Genomic DNA, 19,257 nt, shown 5'->3' on the forward strand with positions numbered 1-19,257 from the left:
TGTTGTATAGACACTCCCCTAACTTTTTCACCGCGGCCCGTCAAAATTTATGCCCACATATATTTTCATCAGGATGAATTGGGCAAGAGCACATTTTTCTTATAAAAACAGATAATTATATTAGCGATTCAGATTTGGTAGAAAACCACATACAAAGTTCACGCGCACGCTGGGATTTCCAGTTTGCAAATGCAGCGCCAACACTCTTCACAAACAAAAGAATATCAACCGGTACCAGGCAGAGGCATTAGAAAGCTCTAGATGGCATAAACCAGTGACAAACACTGCATGCATTATCTTGACAAGTGAGCAGAATATTCATCCCCAAAAGCTTACCCAGTTTCAGATAATTGTTATCAAAATAGCGGTAAAATTATGCCTTGCCATGCTGCAATGGGAATGCCTCAATACGGTCTGTATCGCGAATCCATTCTTGACCTGCTACTACTTCCACTGGGACCATAACCATACTGCAATATGAGAAAAAAAAAAATTATTAGTATGTGCCACAACTCAACCGATGAAAAGGATGATGGCAACCACAGCACCCAACGGAGACACCGATATAAAGCATTGCCGTCACTTATACAGGAAAATAACTGGTAGGAGATAAGGAAAACTAGTTTTTAAGTCAACAGATCAACAAGCCTTTGTTCTGTAAAATGCATTTGTAATCAGCATTAATGCTGTGTTAAAAGCTGGTGGTTACTTACATCATAATCAAGGCTACCAGAGAATCTGCCGTAAGGCAGTGGCAACATTGGGCCATACGCTCCATATGCTCCATATGCCTCTGTAGGTTCCATGAAACCTCCACCTGAACCACCCTCAAGTGGAGCAGCTGAGTCCACAGCAACCTGGGGGAGAAATCATACCACATGAAAAAGAAAAAAAAATCAATATTATAATTTTCACACAAGTTTTCTAGCACGCATGCATGTCTACAGGTTTTGCTGATCTTGCTACTCTTTTTGTCTCACCTCCTGTCCAAGAATTTCATGACTTCTCCGTGCAACACGATCTGCTACACCATCATCAGCAAAAGTAACAAAACCGAAACCTCGGTGGCCACTTCTTTTAGGATCCTAAAACAGTGCTAGGAAAATGAGGTCGAAAAGCTAAGAACATGACCAATAATGACAGATACCACCAACCTTTGGAATATATGCATCCACAATTCGGCCAAATCGGCCAAAATAATCCCATAAATCATCAGTATTTGCCTCTTGTGGAAGTCTACCAACAAAAATCTTTCTGCCTGTTCCAAGTGACCCACCTAAGTGTCCTCCTAGTCAATTAAGATGCAATATCCAGTCAATATCAAATGTCTTCCTGTGTTTAATATCAGAGAACTTAACACTTACTTCCATGAGCTGGTCCTGCATGATCATACAATGTTGGCGCACCCAAAGCTGCATATCTTGTAGCAGCTGAGATGTATGCATTGTATGCACCATAACCACCCTGAACAACTCTCCTTGGGGGGTGCCTAACATCTTCATCCTACTAGTACGGACAAATGCATCATCATAAATACACAGGGCATCCAGTGAATTATGATGAAATAGAGGATAAGTATTAGATAAAACCTGGTAGAAGATAAATATACATTTGAAAGATAAGTGAATAGGAGGAATGCACCTTTGGAGTTGCACGGTCAACAGCTACAGTTGTACCATCAAGCTCATGTGTTTCTTGCATGATACTATCCACACATTCTGTAAGTTATAGTTCAAAAATCAAAATTAGGAAAATATACATGAACTGAAGCTGAAAAAAAGTTAACATGCTCGAAAAATGTAGTGGAAAATGGAAGTTGCAAGCACACTTTAAATTGGCATCATGGCATAACATGCAAAAGAAACCTATGAAAAAAAAATAAGCAGAAAGACAAAAAAATCTAGAAAGTAAACCTAGAACAGGACATATATGAATTAATTGTAGAATGTAGATTCCATGCCAAAATTCGAGCCCCAAAACTGGGCGGCTTTTGTTGCAACCACCATTTTGGTTAACAGATCAGGGGAATTTGCAGTTTTGGATGGGCATGCTACATGCCGAAATTGGTAAATGGCTAAACATTTCCCACCTGCAGTTGGCAGCACAAGCACAGGTTGCACAGCCTTGCCACCCAACAGCTGCCCATTACTGCCAAGAGCCAACCCTATGCATGGGTCTAAAGCTATGGAAATGAGCACATGCAGGGCATTGGTGCGCCACACTGCCATCGCTACCAGCATCAAAAACACCATATTTATCATGCCAGTGGTCCGAATGTGAGAGCATTATGCTCATTGAATGGAAGGGCACAAGCTATATTATTACCACCACTAGTAAGTTCATCTACAGGATCAATGGTAATCTGGTAATCTAAATGAGTATTCAAGTATTACATACACATACCTGCACTCCGGAAAGTGATAAATCCAATTCCACGATGGCTTTTTGAACCCAGTTCCTACATGAGATAGGGGGAAAACAGTGTCCACATTACTAGAGGTTAATCATCCCAAAGGCTCAAGCCCTTGCAGGATAGCTTGGAAGTTCATGTGTAATGATGAGGTTGTTGCAGCAAACAATGGAACTTTTGGTAACTACAAGGGCTAGATCAGAATTTGAGGATGTAGAGGTCCCATATTTGCCCACCTTCCCAATTATAACTGATGTAATGCACATATGGTTGACCAAACTACCCCTCTATCATTGTATGAGCTCACAGTTTTCCAAGAAGTAATTAGTCATTTTCCAGGAATTATATAGTCATTAAGTGCAGCCATTTCCAAAATTAATGTCGTTTTCATTGATACCTTTAGGTCAATGCATATTTACTACAATGATATGAATCAGTGCTTAAATTTTAATGCTTCAAGAAAGAGTATAACCGATCAAACAAAAACATTCTAATTTCTAATAGATGCCACTCAAGATTGAGTTAAAAGAAGAAGATTGTTTGCCTTCAGTACTTCACACTAGACACATGGCTCATTGTCATATTTCCCAAAAAAACTGATCCCATAAAACCAAGATAAATCTTATTGGTCTCCTTATTGGGAGGAACATAGTTCAATTATATAAAACAAATTACTGCCTAGCTATCCATGTTGGTTAGAGGTGACAGGTATTTATGAATGGAGGGAGTATTGTTTTTAGTGCTCTAGTACAAGAAGAAAAGAAAATGGCTGATATATCAAATGGAGTTACATATTAAATGAACAAAATGATGTCATTTAGAAAATGAACTTCAAAACTGTTTTATGTGTGCATTGTCAATACTTGGACGAAAAGATGAAATCAAAATTAGAAGACAGCACTTAGTTAGATATAGGATAGTACATCTCAACACAATTTAAAATCAGTTTAACTTTCTCACCTTTGGCATATAGAGATCAATTATTTCTCCAAAACCTTCAAAATGCCTGTTCAGAACCCATTATAGCCAAAATTCAAATATTAATTGATGTCCTGCTAGATACGTAAACTAAATCTCACCTCCGAAACATTGACTCATCCACAGATTGTGGAATTCGAGCAACAAATATCCTAGTAGCTTTCTTGATCCCTGGAGCTCGCATTTCTTCCTGTTTTAAGAACTTATTACATTATTACCAAGAAAGAGAAGACATGCTCAATTTGTCACTGAAGAATTGGTGCACCTATGGATGGTTATCTCCATACTTTACCTTGGGAGTTGCTATCTTCACTTCCAGAGTTCGATTTCCAAGAACATGCTCGTCCTTAAGAACTTTCTGATAAGAGTTTATGGAGGTGGTAAGAGGAGACAACCAAATTACTGAAGTGTAATTAAATTAGGCAAAAAGATATCATTAAATCATTTGATAATCAAAATAGTCTTAGTTAACTACTTGTCACAATAAAAATGTTAAACAACACTATTGTTGATATATATGTACTCTAGTTGCCATGTTTAATTCTTGGGTTTTGTTAAATAAAATCAAGGCTGTAAATTAGATTCCTGTGAGATACAAAGTAATACTGATGTAGCTCATAATGGTGCAAACAATTATGAATTGCTGCATTAGTTGTAAAAACTAAATATGAATCAAAGGAATTTATAAGTCCGAATTTTCTCGATGTTGCTCTAAGCAGTAAGCACTCAGAGATCAGCAAACTGGAAGCCAAATTGACCAGAATAAACCAAAAGACTGATTCTGTACGTTGTCAAAAAAAATAAAATCTACAGAAATAAAGTTTTGTTGTTGTAAATTGCCAAGCAATGTCCTGCAAAGGCTAGCAAGTAAGCATCTAACCAAGTTATATCATCACTGTGTTCCCATGCCCTCAAAATATAAAAACCATAAATAGTTGGAGTTGTAACAAAAAGTATGAGATTTACCTTAGCATCCTCTACCGACGAGAATGTCACATATCCAAACCCACGAGATCGACCAGACGAGCGCTCCTGTTATTTTTTTGGTATAAAACTTCTAGTAAGTTGGTGTGGAAATAAGCAAATAAATAACTGGAAATTGCATGAGTAAACGACTATGCTGATCAAAAGCCAGCAAAATACACCAAAGTTTCCTCTTTAAGATAAAAAAACAACATAAAAATATAAAGGATAAATGAAGCACCATATGATTAGAAGTATATTAATCAGTACCTTTAACAGTACAGATTGAATTTGAGTTTGGGTGATGGGCTACCAATCAAATGAGAAGTAGTTACATCTTCTAGTAGGGCTTAAAGATAGATAAACATAGCATATATCAAGCCCCAGAGCTGTAAGTAAAAGGCACAAAATAACAAAGAGCATCTTTCATCGAATTCAATATTAACATTGAATTGACAAACCTTCATAACGATACAATCATCCAGGGGTCCAAACTTGCTCATGTACTCTCTTAATCCTTCTGTATCCACATCCCAGGGGATTCCAAGAACCTAAGCTCATGAAGTGCTCAGCCTTATTACTCGCCAAGAAAGGCATCCCTAGAAAAAGAAAATCTCATAAACAAGAATTAGTCACTAACCACAAGCTTTGAAGCCATGCTACCACTACGCAGCCCTCTTGTTATGGAGCAAAGAAAACTCCCTATCTACGTCCTGCAGTGATGAGCAGGGGGCTCTCCCTGGATCACTCCAATGTTGAGGAAGCTATATTCCCGAACAAAATGCACCCGAATGTGAGCCTCTCCGTCACTCTTGACGCTGAATCGGCAACCTCCACTTGGTTTTGATATTTTAAGCTTTGCGGAGCAATATTTTCCAAAGGAACGGCACACTGAGCCAAGCCTCTCCGTCACTCCTGATGCTGAATCGGCAGTCTCCACTCAGGTCGATGTTTTATCTCACTCGGCTCACGGTAGGAGCTAATAAAGAATGGTAAGATTCACTCGGTTAGTACTTAATAAGGCTTCAACAACATTAGAAGAGCTCTATTATGATTGAATATTATAGCAGCATCACTAAATCGAGGACATACCCAAAACAACTACTCGAACACAGGGGCAATGTAAGTTCGCTCGACCTAAACAAATTCCATTAGCAACTTGCAAAAAAAACTGTAGCTGATATGCCTGATTCTAGCAGTATTACTAGGTCATTTAGCACTGGCTAAATGGATACATCGGTGGGGATGAGATCAATCCAAATCCGAACGGATCTCCGATCTACGACCGCTCCAGCTCATGAAGCGACGCGGAGGACGCGGAAGGAAGGAAGGGGGGAGGGCTACAAGGGGGAAAAGTGTTTGTATACCTTCGACCCGATTTCGACCACCGAGATGCCCGTCGTCCGCGCACGCACAGGGGGGAGAAGGCTAGGGGCGGGATCGGGGAAGAGGAGGAGGACTTAAAGCCCTGTGTCGCCGGCCGCGCGCCCGTGGAGGGGAGGCGAGGCGGGGGAGAAGGATGGCCGTGCCTCCGCCGGAACACGTAGGCGAAGCGAGAGAGATGGAGAGAGAGAGAGAGTGGAGGTGAGGGAGGAAGGAAGGTTGGTCATCTGTTCCTTTTCTCTCTCGTTTTTCTTCTGTTCCAAATAAATGAGAGATTTCGCAATTTACAATCAAATTCACAGCTTTTTTTAATCTATTCTTATCTTATCTTATATTTATATTTTGTTTATTTTTCCTACGCTACACAAACTTGTCTTATTCATTGGACAAATCTAACTGCTCAAATCATCTACATCAAATCAGACAGTCCATGTTTCATCTATCATATTTCTATTTATCGGCTCCCCACATTACGCAACATTCCATCTATCTTTCCCACATTAAATCTAATGCATTAAATCTAAATTTTTAAACTACCAATATATTTTTTTTAAACCCCAAAGAACTCGCGTGATAAATATTTGCTAGGAATTTCATGATCACTTAACATTTAATTTAAATATCTTTTCATGTAAAGACACGAAGAAATTTATTTTAAAACTCATAATAAATTTAAACTCGAGAGTTGCACAGTTGTTTTATACTTTTGATATATACAACGTCAGCAAAATTTCATTTATTATAGAAAGACGAAAAGTTGTATGTGATACAAGTCATGTTTGTATAAAGTTGTTTACATTAAATTTCATAGAGTTCAAATTTTATGTTAATATCAAATAATGTAAGTAAATTATTAAATTAAAATTATCCTAGTAATATATGAACTTGGTATTGTAGTGATTATGAAATTAGTGTATCAATTATCCTTGCAATATATTAAAATTATCCTTGCAATTTGTTGATATCGAAGTGATTCGGAAATTAGTAATTACATATTTTGCGATTACTGTTCAAACTTCAACTCTTAATTTATTACTATATGGTCCAACATATAATTAATTATGTAAAACTATAATAGCCACCGTTAACCGGTGGTTTGCTACTATTTTGTCAAAGTTTGTTTAAATAATCAAATTAATAAATGCTTGATAGACAAACAAATTCGAATGTTTAGTTCATATATGATTGCATTAAATGAATTTATAATATCTCATTTACATTATTAAATTGCAAATTAGATCGTAGCGTTAGCACGGGTATATTGCTAGTTCTTTTAAGGTGCATTTAGCTGAAGTGATGTTAGTTAGATTTTCAAGGATCACGCAATAATGCTAATTTTAGTTAACTCCTATGTTTCGTAGAATCACATGGAATGTTAATTTTAGGAATACCAAATTCCGGAGTAATCAAAATTGCAGGAAACTGTGCCATTAGAACCACCCGGATTATGAGAATCCTGCTCCTCCATCTCAAAACAGAGACTAATGTCTTTATTTGGAGGATTAAGGTTGAAGTGATAAATGGTTACGATTGGTTGGTTCAGATGAGAAAACAGGTGAGGTAGCAGTTAAATTTTGAAACAAATTTAAATACTAGAAGTAGCTATATTTTAAGAGGAGTACGGCTCAAGGGTCACTACACAGTTTTTTGTCCTAAAATACCCACTTCTTGACTTGATAGAATCAGGGCATAACAACCATGTTAAGAACAAAATAATTAGTATTGTCTTCCCATTGCTGACAACACTAGCCACACAAACAAGGTATAACAAGTTCACACATAACTAGCATAACTAAAAGTAACATTGACCGTAACAGATCGTTCATTGATAATTAATATCATAATTTGTACCGTACAATATAATGTTTCAGGCGAAATTGTAGTATGGTTGAAGAGTGCCATGATAGAGGCATCTAAATATTAGGATGGTCTTTCAAGAAGCCGAGCAGGAGCTCATTCACCAAGTCTGGGAATTGCTCCTGCACAAAATGGCCCCCTTCAGGGATGTAGGTGATCTTTAGGTCTGGTGCATGCTTCTCCATAATACCGTCTTTCATAATAGACTCAATACCAGGAAACTTGAAGACATAATCATTCTCCCCCATGACAACAAACACCGGGACTTGGAATTTTGAATCACCAATTGCTTTCCTCTGATGCATAGACCTAGCAAGCATAATGCAGATCTTAAACTATCAAACATCGACAAACTTAGTACAGCTGAGTATTGATAGTTGATGGATAGATGTTAACCTGTATGGCATTTGTAGCGGATATCGAAAGCCAGACTTCTCGTAGAGGGATGAGTAGACAGAAAGATCCTCCTCGGTAAACCACTGTGGAAGGGGTGTTGACAAGTCTGCAAGATCCATGATCTCTTGATCTTCCTTAGCTATAGGGATTTCACTTCTAGAGAAGAGTATGTAGATGGTGCGTACAACTCTCTTGACATCATACTTGCCAAAGTCAGCCTCTGCTCTTCCTGGTTGCTACAGGATGAGTTTCTTCGTGATCACTCTGAACAAATCTTGCACTTAATATTTTGGCATGACAGTTTGAGAATTACCGCCCAACGTAAAATATAGAATCCTTCTGGTAATGTGTTGAAGGACAAACCAGCGGTACCGAGAGGGATGCCCAAACACATCACACCACATGTGCGGTTTGGGTGACGGAGAGCAAAATCATAAGCTGGCATGGCTCCAAAATCCTTTCCGACAAGGAATGCCTTAGACAATAAACAAATAAACTATCAGGAGTAAGAAAATTGATTCTTTTTGGACTTAAGACAATTACCCGCAACTTTCATTATGGTAAAATTGATGTCCTTATCTTTTATAGAGAGAAAAAAATGGTATTTTTCAGATCTCTAATGCACCAGCACTGATTATTGACGCTACAAAACATAGCCTTTTACAAAATTCAGATCAATTCGATAGAAATGATAGTGGAATCAATTGATGACCTAACAGCAGAAACAAATCATCCTCAAATTATCAATCATGCCTTCCATTTACATGCTATAGCTGAAGAAGCCTGAAGGCCTTACGCAGTTAACCGAACTAGGAGTCACAAAACTCAAAAGCGGTTAAAATTTTGCGACGGATTGACAAGCTGAAGCTCTTACCTTGGGCACGGCGAGGGCGTCGAGGATGCCGAGGAGATCCTCAATCAGGTCGTCGTACTCCGCCGCCTCCGGCTCCGGCGGCTGGTCCGAGAGCCCGTACCCGCGCCAGTCCGGCGCGACGGTGCGGTAACCCGCGGCGGCGACGGCCAGCATCTGGTGGCGCCACGAGTACCATATCTCCGGGAACCCGTGCAGGAACACCACCGTCCCGAGCTCCCCTGCAACAATTAACAAAACAACACCGGTCGATCCCCTCAGGCAACGCCCTCCGCCGCCGCCGCCGCCGCCGCCGCCTACAGCTACCTAGCCACGGCGCGGCGCGGGAGGGGAGCAGCGAAGCGAGAACGGAACGAAATGATCAGAAGACGCGGGGTGGGCAAGGCCGAACCTTTGCCGGCCTGCGCGACGTGGAGGGTGAGCCCCCGCACGGGGAGGTGGACGTGCTCGATCTGCTGCGGCTCCGTGGTGGCCATGGCTCCCGGCCGGCTCGTCGGTCGCTCGCCGAGGTAGCGAGGCGCAGCTGTGCGCCTGTGTAGTACTGCAGACCTGCAGTGAGGGCAACCAGTAGCCTACCACGGTGGCGACTAGGAGGCTGCTTTCCAGATACACTGCTGTTCTTACCGAACTAAGAACCAAATACCGAAAAATAAATTATAATTAAAAAATTAAAAATAAACTTTAAATTTAAAATTTTTAAATTTTAGCTTATAAATATAAACATAAATGAAAAGATGAGACTGGTTCATAAAAAAACCAATATTTAAATTGCAAAGAGTACTTAAATTTAAAATACCTGATTCAACACTAAGAGCTAGAGGAGAGGAGTATAAATATATGAATAATTTATCACTGCTCCTGCAAGGCAAAAAAACAACAACATATTTGTATTTTCACATTTAAGATAGATATATTGATATGCAGAAATATAAAAGAAACGTAAAGGCGTGCCGAAATAAGTTTTAAATTGTGGCTAAGTACCATAAAAGAATAAAGATCAAGCAATTGCATTTGCCACTTCTATTTTTTTAAGAAAAAATGCCCTTCCCTTTCCTTCTCTTATCAAAATTCTCAAATCTACGTCTTTCTTATCCCTCTTCTCACTCAAATCTCAACCAGTGATCGTTGCTCACCTTGGATGCGCCGTTGACCCGTCACTCACCTTGGACGACTGTACTGGATGTGTCGCCGCCTGCTGCTGCTGCACTTGTCACCTATCTTCCCCAGCGACCTTGATCGGGTGGCCAACTCCAACCACCTGCAGCCCCACCCCGCGCCAGCCGCTTGCAGCTTGCCTGCCTGCCTACTCTACTCGCCGACGCGCGCCACGACGCCACCTGCTTCGTTGCTCGCCTCTCCGCTCAGAATATATACGAAGCGAAAGGATCAGATGCAGGAGGGCGGGGCAGCTGAGCCTTTGCCGGCCTGCGCGACGTTTAGCTTTGACAAAAATAGCTATAGTTTTGTACATTTAGCTAAATTAAAAATCATAGCACCATTATACGAATTTCTCTCAAAATTTACGTTAGATTAATGAGTCATTTTAACCGTAGTTCAATAATAAGAAGATTTATAATGTCAATTGTATAAGATTTCTTTTTAGTGTCACATCTCTTAAAAAGCAAACTCATTTTTAAGAGGGTGAAATATGCTTTCTATACCACCACGATAAAAAAAATTATATATGACTTTAAGTAGATAGTCTTATATCTTGATGATAATTAGTGGCAAATCTAGTTGGGAGGAGGAGAAGGGCTCATTCTCTTTTTCCTCCTCTAGCTCCTATCTTGTTACTCCCCTCTTTCTCCTCTTTTGCCTCTCACCCTTCTTACATGAGCATTCAATAGCCACGGGGCATGAGCCTCCGACAACTATGTTGAATATACTCTTAGGTATGGCTTTGTACTCCTCGTTGAGACGAGCCTAACTTCACCGCTCAAACCAACGATCCTTATAATTCCTTGTAAAGGATGGCTAAGGTTAGGAGTGGACCTCAAAGTAGTCTTCACGAGCCTCAATCACTAGAGGTGTTGAGCTCCAAACCACTGACATATTGATCACTTGGGTCTTCTCCACAATCTTTCCATAGAGATCACCGTAAAACTCTTAGAAGGCAGTAACCTCTAAAAGTAATAAGTAACCACACCAAGCTAAACAAATGATACAATGCACTTGTCTTGGCTAAAACAATCCTCAAACATTTACAAAAGAAGAGAGGGAGCTCAATGAGTGGGAAGGAGAGTTCTAGAGCTCGTGGTGTGTTCATATGGGTTCTAAGAGAGAGTAATTGTGGTTGATAAGGGAATGTCTACACTCCCACCGACCACAACTAAGCGTTGGGGTGAAATTTGGCCCCAACTCTACCTATTTCCAGATTGACCGTAGGCAAGAGGTCAATCCACGCAAGATCATTCTCAACAAGTTAAAAAATAACCGTGGGGAGTATTAAATGAGCTCATCAGTCTAACCAGTACACACCTTGGGGACAGGTGGTCCGATTGCCACCTCCCCCTTCCAACACTCTGGTGGTTCTAGATGTGATCAGTCCAAACAGCCAGAGGCACATGGTCCAACTGCCACCCATTTATATAAGCATGTACATTTTGGATAAACTCGATCGAATGAACATATCTTATAGCTAAACATATACATTGTTCAGCAGTTCGAAAATCGTGTGAACAACCAAGGGAAAACTGACAAAAAAAATCTAGTGAAAAGGACATATCTTTACAGCTAAACATGCTCTTGTTCCATGATGGTAGAATTCACCCGGCCCCAAAGGTTGAGACATTCGAGCAAGGCTTGGAGTTTCCTGGATGTCTCCAATCCATCGACATCCTTGCATTGCCTCTTCGACCATCCTTCTGTTGCAGCATAGCGGAAAATTCGACAGAGGTTGTCGACGGTGGGCTGAAAAGGCCACACCCAAGACCAGTACACTCACAACGACATTTACCCTATCACCTTAGGACTGCTCTCTCCCAAAAATGTTTGCTTGCCTCCAGATCGCAATTTCTTCCCTTATGCCCTCCAAGCGACCGATTAATCTAGCAACACAAAAGCTATGGCTTGCCCCAAAAAAATTTGCAAACCCCAATATGCAATAGAACTGAAATCTTCTTGCATTTATATTTACTAGAATAGCCCGGTAAGAACTAAGAATATTCATGCAAATGATGCATCAATGCATCAAACTTTCTGAGTATACATATAGTTGATAGTTGCTGGAGGGGATTATATAATGTGCATATTTACACAGAAATATTAGCCTTTGAGATACCAAAAGAAGAATTTACAGTTCCAACTGGCCAAGTATCAACTTAGAGAAGGTGAAGATACAGTCTAAGCACCTTGACTTTACTCCAGGCCTATCAGAGAGATTCAGTAAACTGAGGTGCCTCGAGGTCAAGCTCTTGTGCCATGACACAGCTCAAGAACCACTCACTGCTGAATGTCTTGATGCCTCTTTTTGCAGCATCCAACGAAAGTTCCATGTCGTCTTCACACGCCAAGAAGATTGTTTTCGAGGGCTCACTTATGTCAGCCAGTTTATTGATGATCTGTAAAGTAAATATAATTGAATGATAGTATAACTGCATTTACTAATTGAGAACTAACAATGGTGACATTTCAACCATTGAAGCACACATTCAGTTCAAATGCCATCTTTATTAAGTACTTTATACCATTATGTAACTGCAATATGTACAGGACTTTTTGCATTTGAACATCACTGGTAACACAAGCTATAGTCATTGCAAAAATTTATGTCTGGCACTGGAATATAATAGTTGTTCCCATGGGACATGATGAATCTCAAATAAATATGTAGTTGTGTACAGCAACGTCTAAAATTAAGGTACCAAAAAATCCCATTCACATTATATTAGATAGCACATGCGCAGAGAATGCAAATCCTTAAGCAACACAAACATGCTTTTGTAGATCTATCCATAAAAATCCTTCGTAAATGAAGGGCATGGGTGCAGGGTGTAAACTCTTACAAATCAGGGATTTTGGGGGATTTCAACAGTATATTGACGACAGCCAATGGGCATATATATGTGTACGTACTAGATGGGAAATGGCTACTTTGTCCTTATACCTATACCCTTAACATAAACTACACCGTAGCAGCGAGCTCATTAAATTCCCACTAAAATAATAATGGAAAAAGATCTCCTAGATTGTACCATCTTTAAAAGTTTGACATACATGCTTCTGAAACAGCTTGATAATATAAAGTTACCTTGCCACCAGAAGATTCAATGATGCGAGAGAGAACATTGACGGACGGCTGGATGTACTTCGTCAGGCAGAAAGTGTAGCCAGAAAATAATGAGCAAGGCCTCTCTTTAGCTCTCATAACTGCACCCCTCAGTTCAGACTTGTATTTTACCTTAAATTCTTCATCTTCCAGAACATATTCTGCTTCACCTAAGAAAACAGAAAAGTGGAAAAAGAATGGAAGGTGGTAAGTTATTGTTTATACTGGGATTTTTAAGCAATATTTTGCTTTCCATTTTAAACATTCAAGAAGTACATTTGTTCCATTTGGATTAAATACTAGGGGTTTAAGTGCCTATTTTCAATAAGAGCTCCAGTCTCTAGGAGGTAAAGAAAAGAGAGAATACTTGCTCATGTTTTCCATGTATTTGACTGCACAATACACATCAAACCTAGTTACTTTATCCCAGTTTTCACTCACCTATAAATTTCCCCCTTTTGAAGCTTTCCTTCAGCCACTTTGGAGAAACTATCCATGCTCTGCAAGGAGTATATGGTTTTTAGTTATTTCAAAATTCTTTCTGTGAGTACGATTTTTGAACATCCGTACATAAAATTTTGAATTAAGCGAGTGTAAACACAATGAACCATATTTCTTCTTTTAGTTTGAAACAAGATGGAAGCACCAGGCATCTAAGGGTTATTGAAGGATAAGTTAGATGAAAAACTAACCCAGAGCACAAAGCAATACAGAAATTCAAAGTCATTCGAACTTTTCCAGTAATGACATGTGTGCATGAGTTTCCTTCACAAGTGACTACTCCTCCAAGCATCTCAACTACCTGCAACACGATTCACAACTCACATATTAAAGGGGAATAGCAGTGTACTAACAGAAAAGGAGGAAAAGAGAATAATGCATTTTATTCAATGCACCAAAGTTTGCCGGGTTGTGAAATGAGACAGTGAGTAAATACTCATGCGTTCATAATTCCTTAATTTATACGTGTTGCTTATTTTTGTTCCTCAAAGATGAGTAAGATTGTTAAAGGCATTACCTCTATAAGTTGTGCTTTCTTCGTTTCATCTGCAATATTCATGAGCATAACAGAAGGGCTTCCAATGGAACCGATATTGGCCTTTGCATCTCCTGATATTTTTCTTTTGACAAAAGCTACGGCACTTGGATTAGAAAGTTCTTCAGGAATCAGATGAAGTGAATTTTCATGTCTGACAGGGTTGCTTATAGAAAGGGGATTGCAACAGATCTCATTTTGATTCATATCTTGATGATGGTCAGCATGTTGCGAACATCTTACTCTTTTTGACTTTAGTGAAGACGAAGAGGTTTCATGTGCCCGCTTCTTTGCTTGTTGATCAGGAAATGAACATCCTCCGCTACCAGGGAAATCTTCATTTGTTTCCACTGGTGCCATTTTGCTGACATTGTGGCATGCAATCTTTAGAGGAACTAGTTTTTCACAGGAGGAGGGAATTGAAGTACCAGTATCACTTGGAGAGATGCCTGAAAAACACCGCAAAGAATCATTAGAGATCAACTGAACTTATTTTTCTGCAAATGGATGGTGCTCATACCATTAAGCTCAATGCAGGTAGTGTTTCCTCTCAAGATTGAATAAATAAAGCATATTTCACTAGCAATTTCTGTAATTTAGGCTTGTAGTGTGTTTTAAATAATCCCTCTGCTCACATGTTTATAAACCAATTTTGAGACTGGCGGATATGTGACTCTTCATTTTTAAGCATAAAAATATTTTAGTAAACTTACCTTGGTTACAAATCTAAGGATACCAACTTTATGCTACATAATTAGACATCTTAAAGTATTGCTGATCAATACTTGATTGGTAAGTCAAAACTAATATGTGAACACAAATGAAGAGAATAATAAATGGCTACTGGTCTACCATGTGAGGCATATTAGACTAGCAGGTTTTTCTTTACTTCTTTATAGACTATAATTGCTTAGGTTAACTATATTCATGCAGTTATAAAAAATTGCAACCAAGGAATAGGGCCAAAAACATGTATAATATACACACCCCTTCAGTTCCATAAAACCTTTTGTTTTGGACAAGGACATGGTCTCCAAAAAACAACCTTGATCACTATTTCCTATTATAGTATATCTAGATATATCAATGAATATATGATTTTATTGAAGTAACTTCAAGATTAATCTATACATAGTCTCTATGCTTCTAAAGAATATTTTAAAAAGTTATTCATAGTCATTTTTTAAAAATTTGACCATAACCTTATCCAAAACGGCAAGTATTATGGAACCAGAGGGAAGTATATCATTGTGTGGGTCTATCACAAATCATAATTTTAGTTGCCTAGATACGTATTTCCAGGAATTAACGGTTCTGATAGCAGAACCTGAAAAAGAAACATAGAAATATCGAGTCATTTATACTTACTATCTGGTACAAACACGTGAAACTGAGACATTTGCTGAGATGACAATACACACTTTTGTTGAGCTAGCAACCCCTTAAGATGTGAAACCATAAGCGTTGAACCACCTGGAAAACATAATGCTCTCTTGATGTCAGCCCTTAACGGAATTCGCCCAATTTTGCCTTTAGTGTCTACCTCTCCAATTGACTCAAAACCCTGTAATGTACTCACAAGCAAAAGCCAAACATCTCGTTAGCATAGTCTTCCAAGTCTTGATAGATTATCTGTGCTGATTAAGTAGGATATATCTGTTTATAAGAAAAGGAGTTCACTAACAAATAAGGACCTAAATTGCCAAAAAAGAGGAAGATTAGTTGCCCATGGTTGAAATTACTTGGATCGCTTGTAGGTAGCCAAATATCCATTAGGTATGACTACTGGTGGCACTGGTTGGCAACAATTTTAACTCATGATAGATGGATTATAACATTGTAGGAGCTAGGGATCGGCAGAATACATAAACAAACACTAGTCAGGCATCCATTAACATGATGGCAGAACACTCCATAAGAAAACTCACATTATTTTATTTCCAAATTTTGATGCTTAGAGGACACACACTTCCTCAGTAGCTTTCTTTCGCAAGTGGCATATGATCATTACAATAATGTAAGCATTATATTACTAGTAATAAAGGCATATTAATTATTCAAATGGAAATGAAAACGAAAACAATTGGAGTTATTTAAATATCTCTTTTGACTTGCCTGTTTAAGCCAAAATCCTTCTGAGACATGATCTGCCCAGCAGAAAATGGTTGTGACGCCAACATTTTGAAGCCTTTGGCTAAGCTCCTTGTACAAGAGCTGACCTATACCCTGAGATAAATATTTAAAGAACTACAATGTTATGAAGTTTTAGGAGGTAAACAGACAATAAATTTCATTTATTAATGACTGCAAATACATAGTAGAGAGTATAAGCAACTAGCGGGGAGAAAGTTATTAATTTTAGGTTTGGTACTGGGTGTTGCAGTCTTGCAGGTCTCATGTAGGAAAAGCAGCAATGTACCAATAAAGTTTGCAGAAGCAATACATTTAACACTATTCAGTGCAAAGAAGACTGGAAAAGCTTGCAATGGATGCTAGTTTTAATACTAAAAACCAGTTTACATTGATCATACCACATGTTGATAAGGAGATCGCACGACTGCCAGAGGTATTTCAGCATACTGTGTGTCGGCCGGCACTAGCTGATATGATACAGCAGCTATTACCTGTGCCAACGATTAATTAGCTTTAATCAAATATAAGTTAGTTGGAAGGTCTTTGAGCAAACAGAAAATTCATCGCTACCAAAGTAGGATGCTCATGAAAGAGTAAAGGAAAATAAGAATACTTGGATTTGAACTTGCCATTAGAAACCAACTTCAAGTTTAGTGCAGTAACTGGTGAAAAATGCAACTGCTGAATTGACGGCTCAATCACTATAGTCAGATCTTTTAGATAGTGGGTAACTACAACATCAGATTCATAAGCTGTAATCATTTAAGAGACTTCTTTATCTCCTTTCCCCTGTATGGATGTTTTCCTCATTGCCATGTAAGCACCTCATACCTGGTGCTGATGTAATCATTAAATGTGTGCTACTGCCTACTTGTGAGTCGACAGTCAATTAATCAAAGTGAAAACAGCATACACAAGGTTTAAAAGCAACACCATCTTACATTAAATCAGGTATGACACTTCAAATCTTCTAAGTCCTGTTGTCATAATCATTTTTTGCCACACTTTTCTCTTAAAAATGTAAGATATTTATTAACATCAAACAAGCGATCTGAGATATCAGTCCATACTCAGTAGTATTTATGAATTGTGCTACCAGATAGATGCACATGGTTGGATGCTAATGGTGCTTTTGCTTACCTCTTCATGCCCTGCAGCAGAGGTAGAGTTCAGAACTAGAGTCTTGTACTTCCTGGGGACATGACATGCAACTATGATGTATACTTTGACAACCAAAATGCAGTAATTGTGTAAAATACACAATTAAAAGTACTATCAACATCAATATATATCTGAATATAGAAGTAGTTCCTGAAAAATAACAGAACAAGATTATACCCATTTGTTACACATTTTTCAAGAAACCCTGACTTCCTTCCAGTATTAGCAGCGTAATCCATGGCTGGAAGTTCTTGCTTATAAAGCAACAGTACCTCCTGAAAATGAGCAAAAGGACGCTCATGAATTATCCTATGCCTAGTATTTGTGAAATGAATATATGATGATCAACGATTTTTCAATGAACTTAACGCGCAAAATATGGCATCAGCCACAAACTGGGAGTTAGTACTCGAAACTCCTACTGCCACCATGGCTAAAGCTATTCTTTTTCATAAACCGCTTTGTGGAAAAATGAATTATATATCTAACAGTAGTGCACCCAGCCAATATGTGGCCATGTGCGAGCAAGTGCTCTACCAGCAAAAACAAATACCTGAAGCAAAGCCTTGTTTCGCTCATCGACATCACTCGGACCGAGAAGGATGAAATCAGAACCCTCACCTACAGAAAACTCAAATATTACACCACACCAATGAATATAAATATGATTCAACTCCCCCTGGAGTTCGGATACTCTATCACTCACCAACTGCAGAACTCTTGGCCCCGTCGACTGCACAAAGATCATACAAAAAGAAAAAAAAAATGTTGTCAACAACGAGATGATCTACTACCAAAACAAAAAAAAGGTTAAAAAAACACGCGCGAGGCGTGATCTTCCTCACGGCGTACTGACCAGACACCACGATCTTCGCGCCCCCGGGCCCGGAGACGGTGAGCGCCTGCTCCGTGGACCGGCACCTCATGGAGCCCCCATGGATCTCCACCTTGCAGTTGCCTGCCAAGACCCGCGCCTTCCGTTATCACGCGGACCCGACAGAGGCGAACATTACTGGAGCTGGATTGAGGCGTGGGGGTGAGGTAGGGTTTCCGGTCGCGTACCGATCGAGAAGGCGGCGGCGGCGGCCTTGGCCTTCGTCTTCCTTGGCCGCCCCATCGGAGAGGGAGAAGGGCGAGATGAGATCCCTAGCTCGGATGGATCGCGGTGTGGTGGGGGGAATGGGAGCAGCTCGGGCGCCGGCGTGTGATCTCTCGTGCTCTCCTCGGGAGGCGAGATTTGGGGAGGGGAAGGCGGGGAGTGGGTTTGGAGCTTTAAATTTGGGCGGGGAATTTCGCGCGGGAAGGGAGAGGGGGAGAAGAAGGGGGCGGCCGAGTAAACTCAGAGTAAAGCGCCATTTTTTGGGATGAAATATTTCCATAAATTAAGAAGTCATTAGAAAATCTCTAATAGTAATCCTGTAAGGCATAAGAGCATGTACAAAGTGTTTATCAGCTGACTATCTCTATTGTCAGACAAACTAATATGATGACATGAAAAAAAGAAAGAGGAGGAAAGAGAAATATTGTTGCTATGCATAATAATGGTTCAAAGTTGACTCATAATATTTATAAAAAAATATAGATAAAAAGGAAAGAATGAAAATAAAAAATAGTGTATTGATTACGATACGATGCTTAGATTTATCTTTGTACATGTCCTGAGTCTCTAGATGATATATATTGTTCGAGAGATTATGCATCCATCGTTTCGAAAAAGCGAAAACGTGTTTTTACAAACGAAAAATAATTTATAGTTAAAACTTTTATATACGTGTCTATAGCGATTTAAAAGCGAAAGTTAT

General features: G+C 39.3%; 3 protein-coding genes across 4 annotated transcripts; all 3 read right to left on the bottom strand.

Moving 5' to 3' along the window:
- Window positions 1–63: 63 nt before the first annotated feature.
- Window positions 64–5,975, bottom strand: LOC102709078 (heterogeneous nuclear ribonucleoprotein A1, A2/B1 homolog). Of its 2 annotated transcripts, XM_006654269.3 has the most exons (14): window positions 5,719–5,975; window positions 4,992–5,330; window positions 4,813–4,902; window positions 4,355–4,420; window positions 3,681–3,746; window positions 3,490–3,578; window positions 3,371–3,416; window positions 2,404–2,458; window positions 1,642–1,718; window positions 1,365–1,503; window positions 1,155–1,288; window positions 981–1,085; window positions 714–857; window positions 64–470 (listed from the first exon to the last, which is right to left on the bottom strand). In XM_006654269.3, the coding sequence occupies exons 2-14, from the start codon at window positions 5,007–5,009 to the stop codon at window positions 405–407; spliced, it is 1,095 nt and encodes a 364-aa protein (XP_006654332.1). In that variant the 5' UTR covers window positions 5,010–5,330; window positions 5,719–5,975; the 3' UTR covers window positions 64–404. The 2 variants fall into 2 exon arrangements, with proteins under 2 accessions (XP_006654332.1, XP_006654333.1); XM_006654270.3 differs by lacking the exon at window positions 4,992–5,330 and having other exon boundaries at window positions 4,813–4,950; window positions 5,719–5,974.
- Window positions 5,976–7,404: 1,429 nt separating this feature from the next.
- Window positions 7,405–9,454, bottom strand: LOC102709563 (AB hydrolase superfamily protein YfhM-like). The gene is made up of 5 exons (XM_006654271.3): window positions 9,250–9,454; window positions 8,862–9,079; window positions 8,301–8,462; window positions 7,988–8,223; window positions 7,405–7,900 (listed from the first exon to the last, which is right to left on the bottom strand). The coding sequence occupies exons 1-5, from the start codon at window positions 9,332–9,334 to the stop codon at window positions 7,648–7,650; spliced, it is 954 nt and encodes a 317-aa protein (XP_006654334.1). The 5' UTR covers window positions 9,335–9,454; the 3' UTR covers window positions 7,405–7,647.
- Window positions 9,455–12,007: 2,553 nt separating this feature from the next.
- Window positions 12,008–18,587, bottom strand: LOC102720432. Its single transcript, XM_006655196.2, has 14 exons — window positions 18,518–18,587; window positions 18,312–18,413; window positions 18,162–18,188; window positions 18,009–18,076; window positions 17,633–17,730; window positions 17,435–17,486; window positions 16,693–16,785; window positions 16,277–16,387; window positions 15,530–15,725; window positions 14,144–14,610; window positions 13,818–13,927; window positions 13,567–13,625; window positions 13,108–13,295; window positions 12,008–12,418 (listed from the first exon to the last, which is right to left on the bottom strand). The coding sequence occupies exons 1-14, from the start codon at window positions 18,570–18,572 to the stop codon at window positions 12,230–12,232; spliced, it is 1,815 nt and encodes a 604-aa protein (XP_006655259.1). The 5' UTR covers window positions 18,573–18,587; the 3' UTR covers window positions 12,008–12,229.
- Between the last annotated feature and the right edge of the window lie 670 nt (window positions 18,588–19,257).

This window comes from Oryza brachyantha, chromosome 5, assembly GCF_000231095.2.
Source record: "Oryza brachyantha chromosome 5, ObraRS2, whole genome shotgun sequence".
Taxonomy (NCBI): domain Eukaryota; kingdom Viridiplantae; phylum Streptophyta; class Magnoliopsida; order Poales; family Poaceae; genus Oryza; species Oryza brachyantha.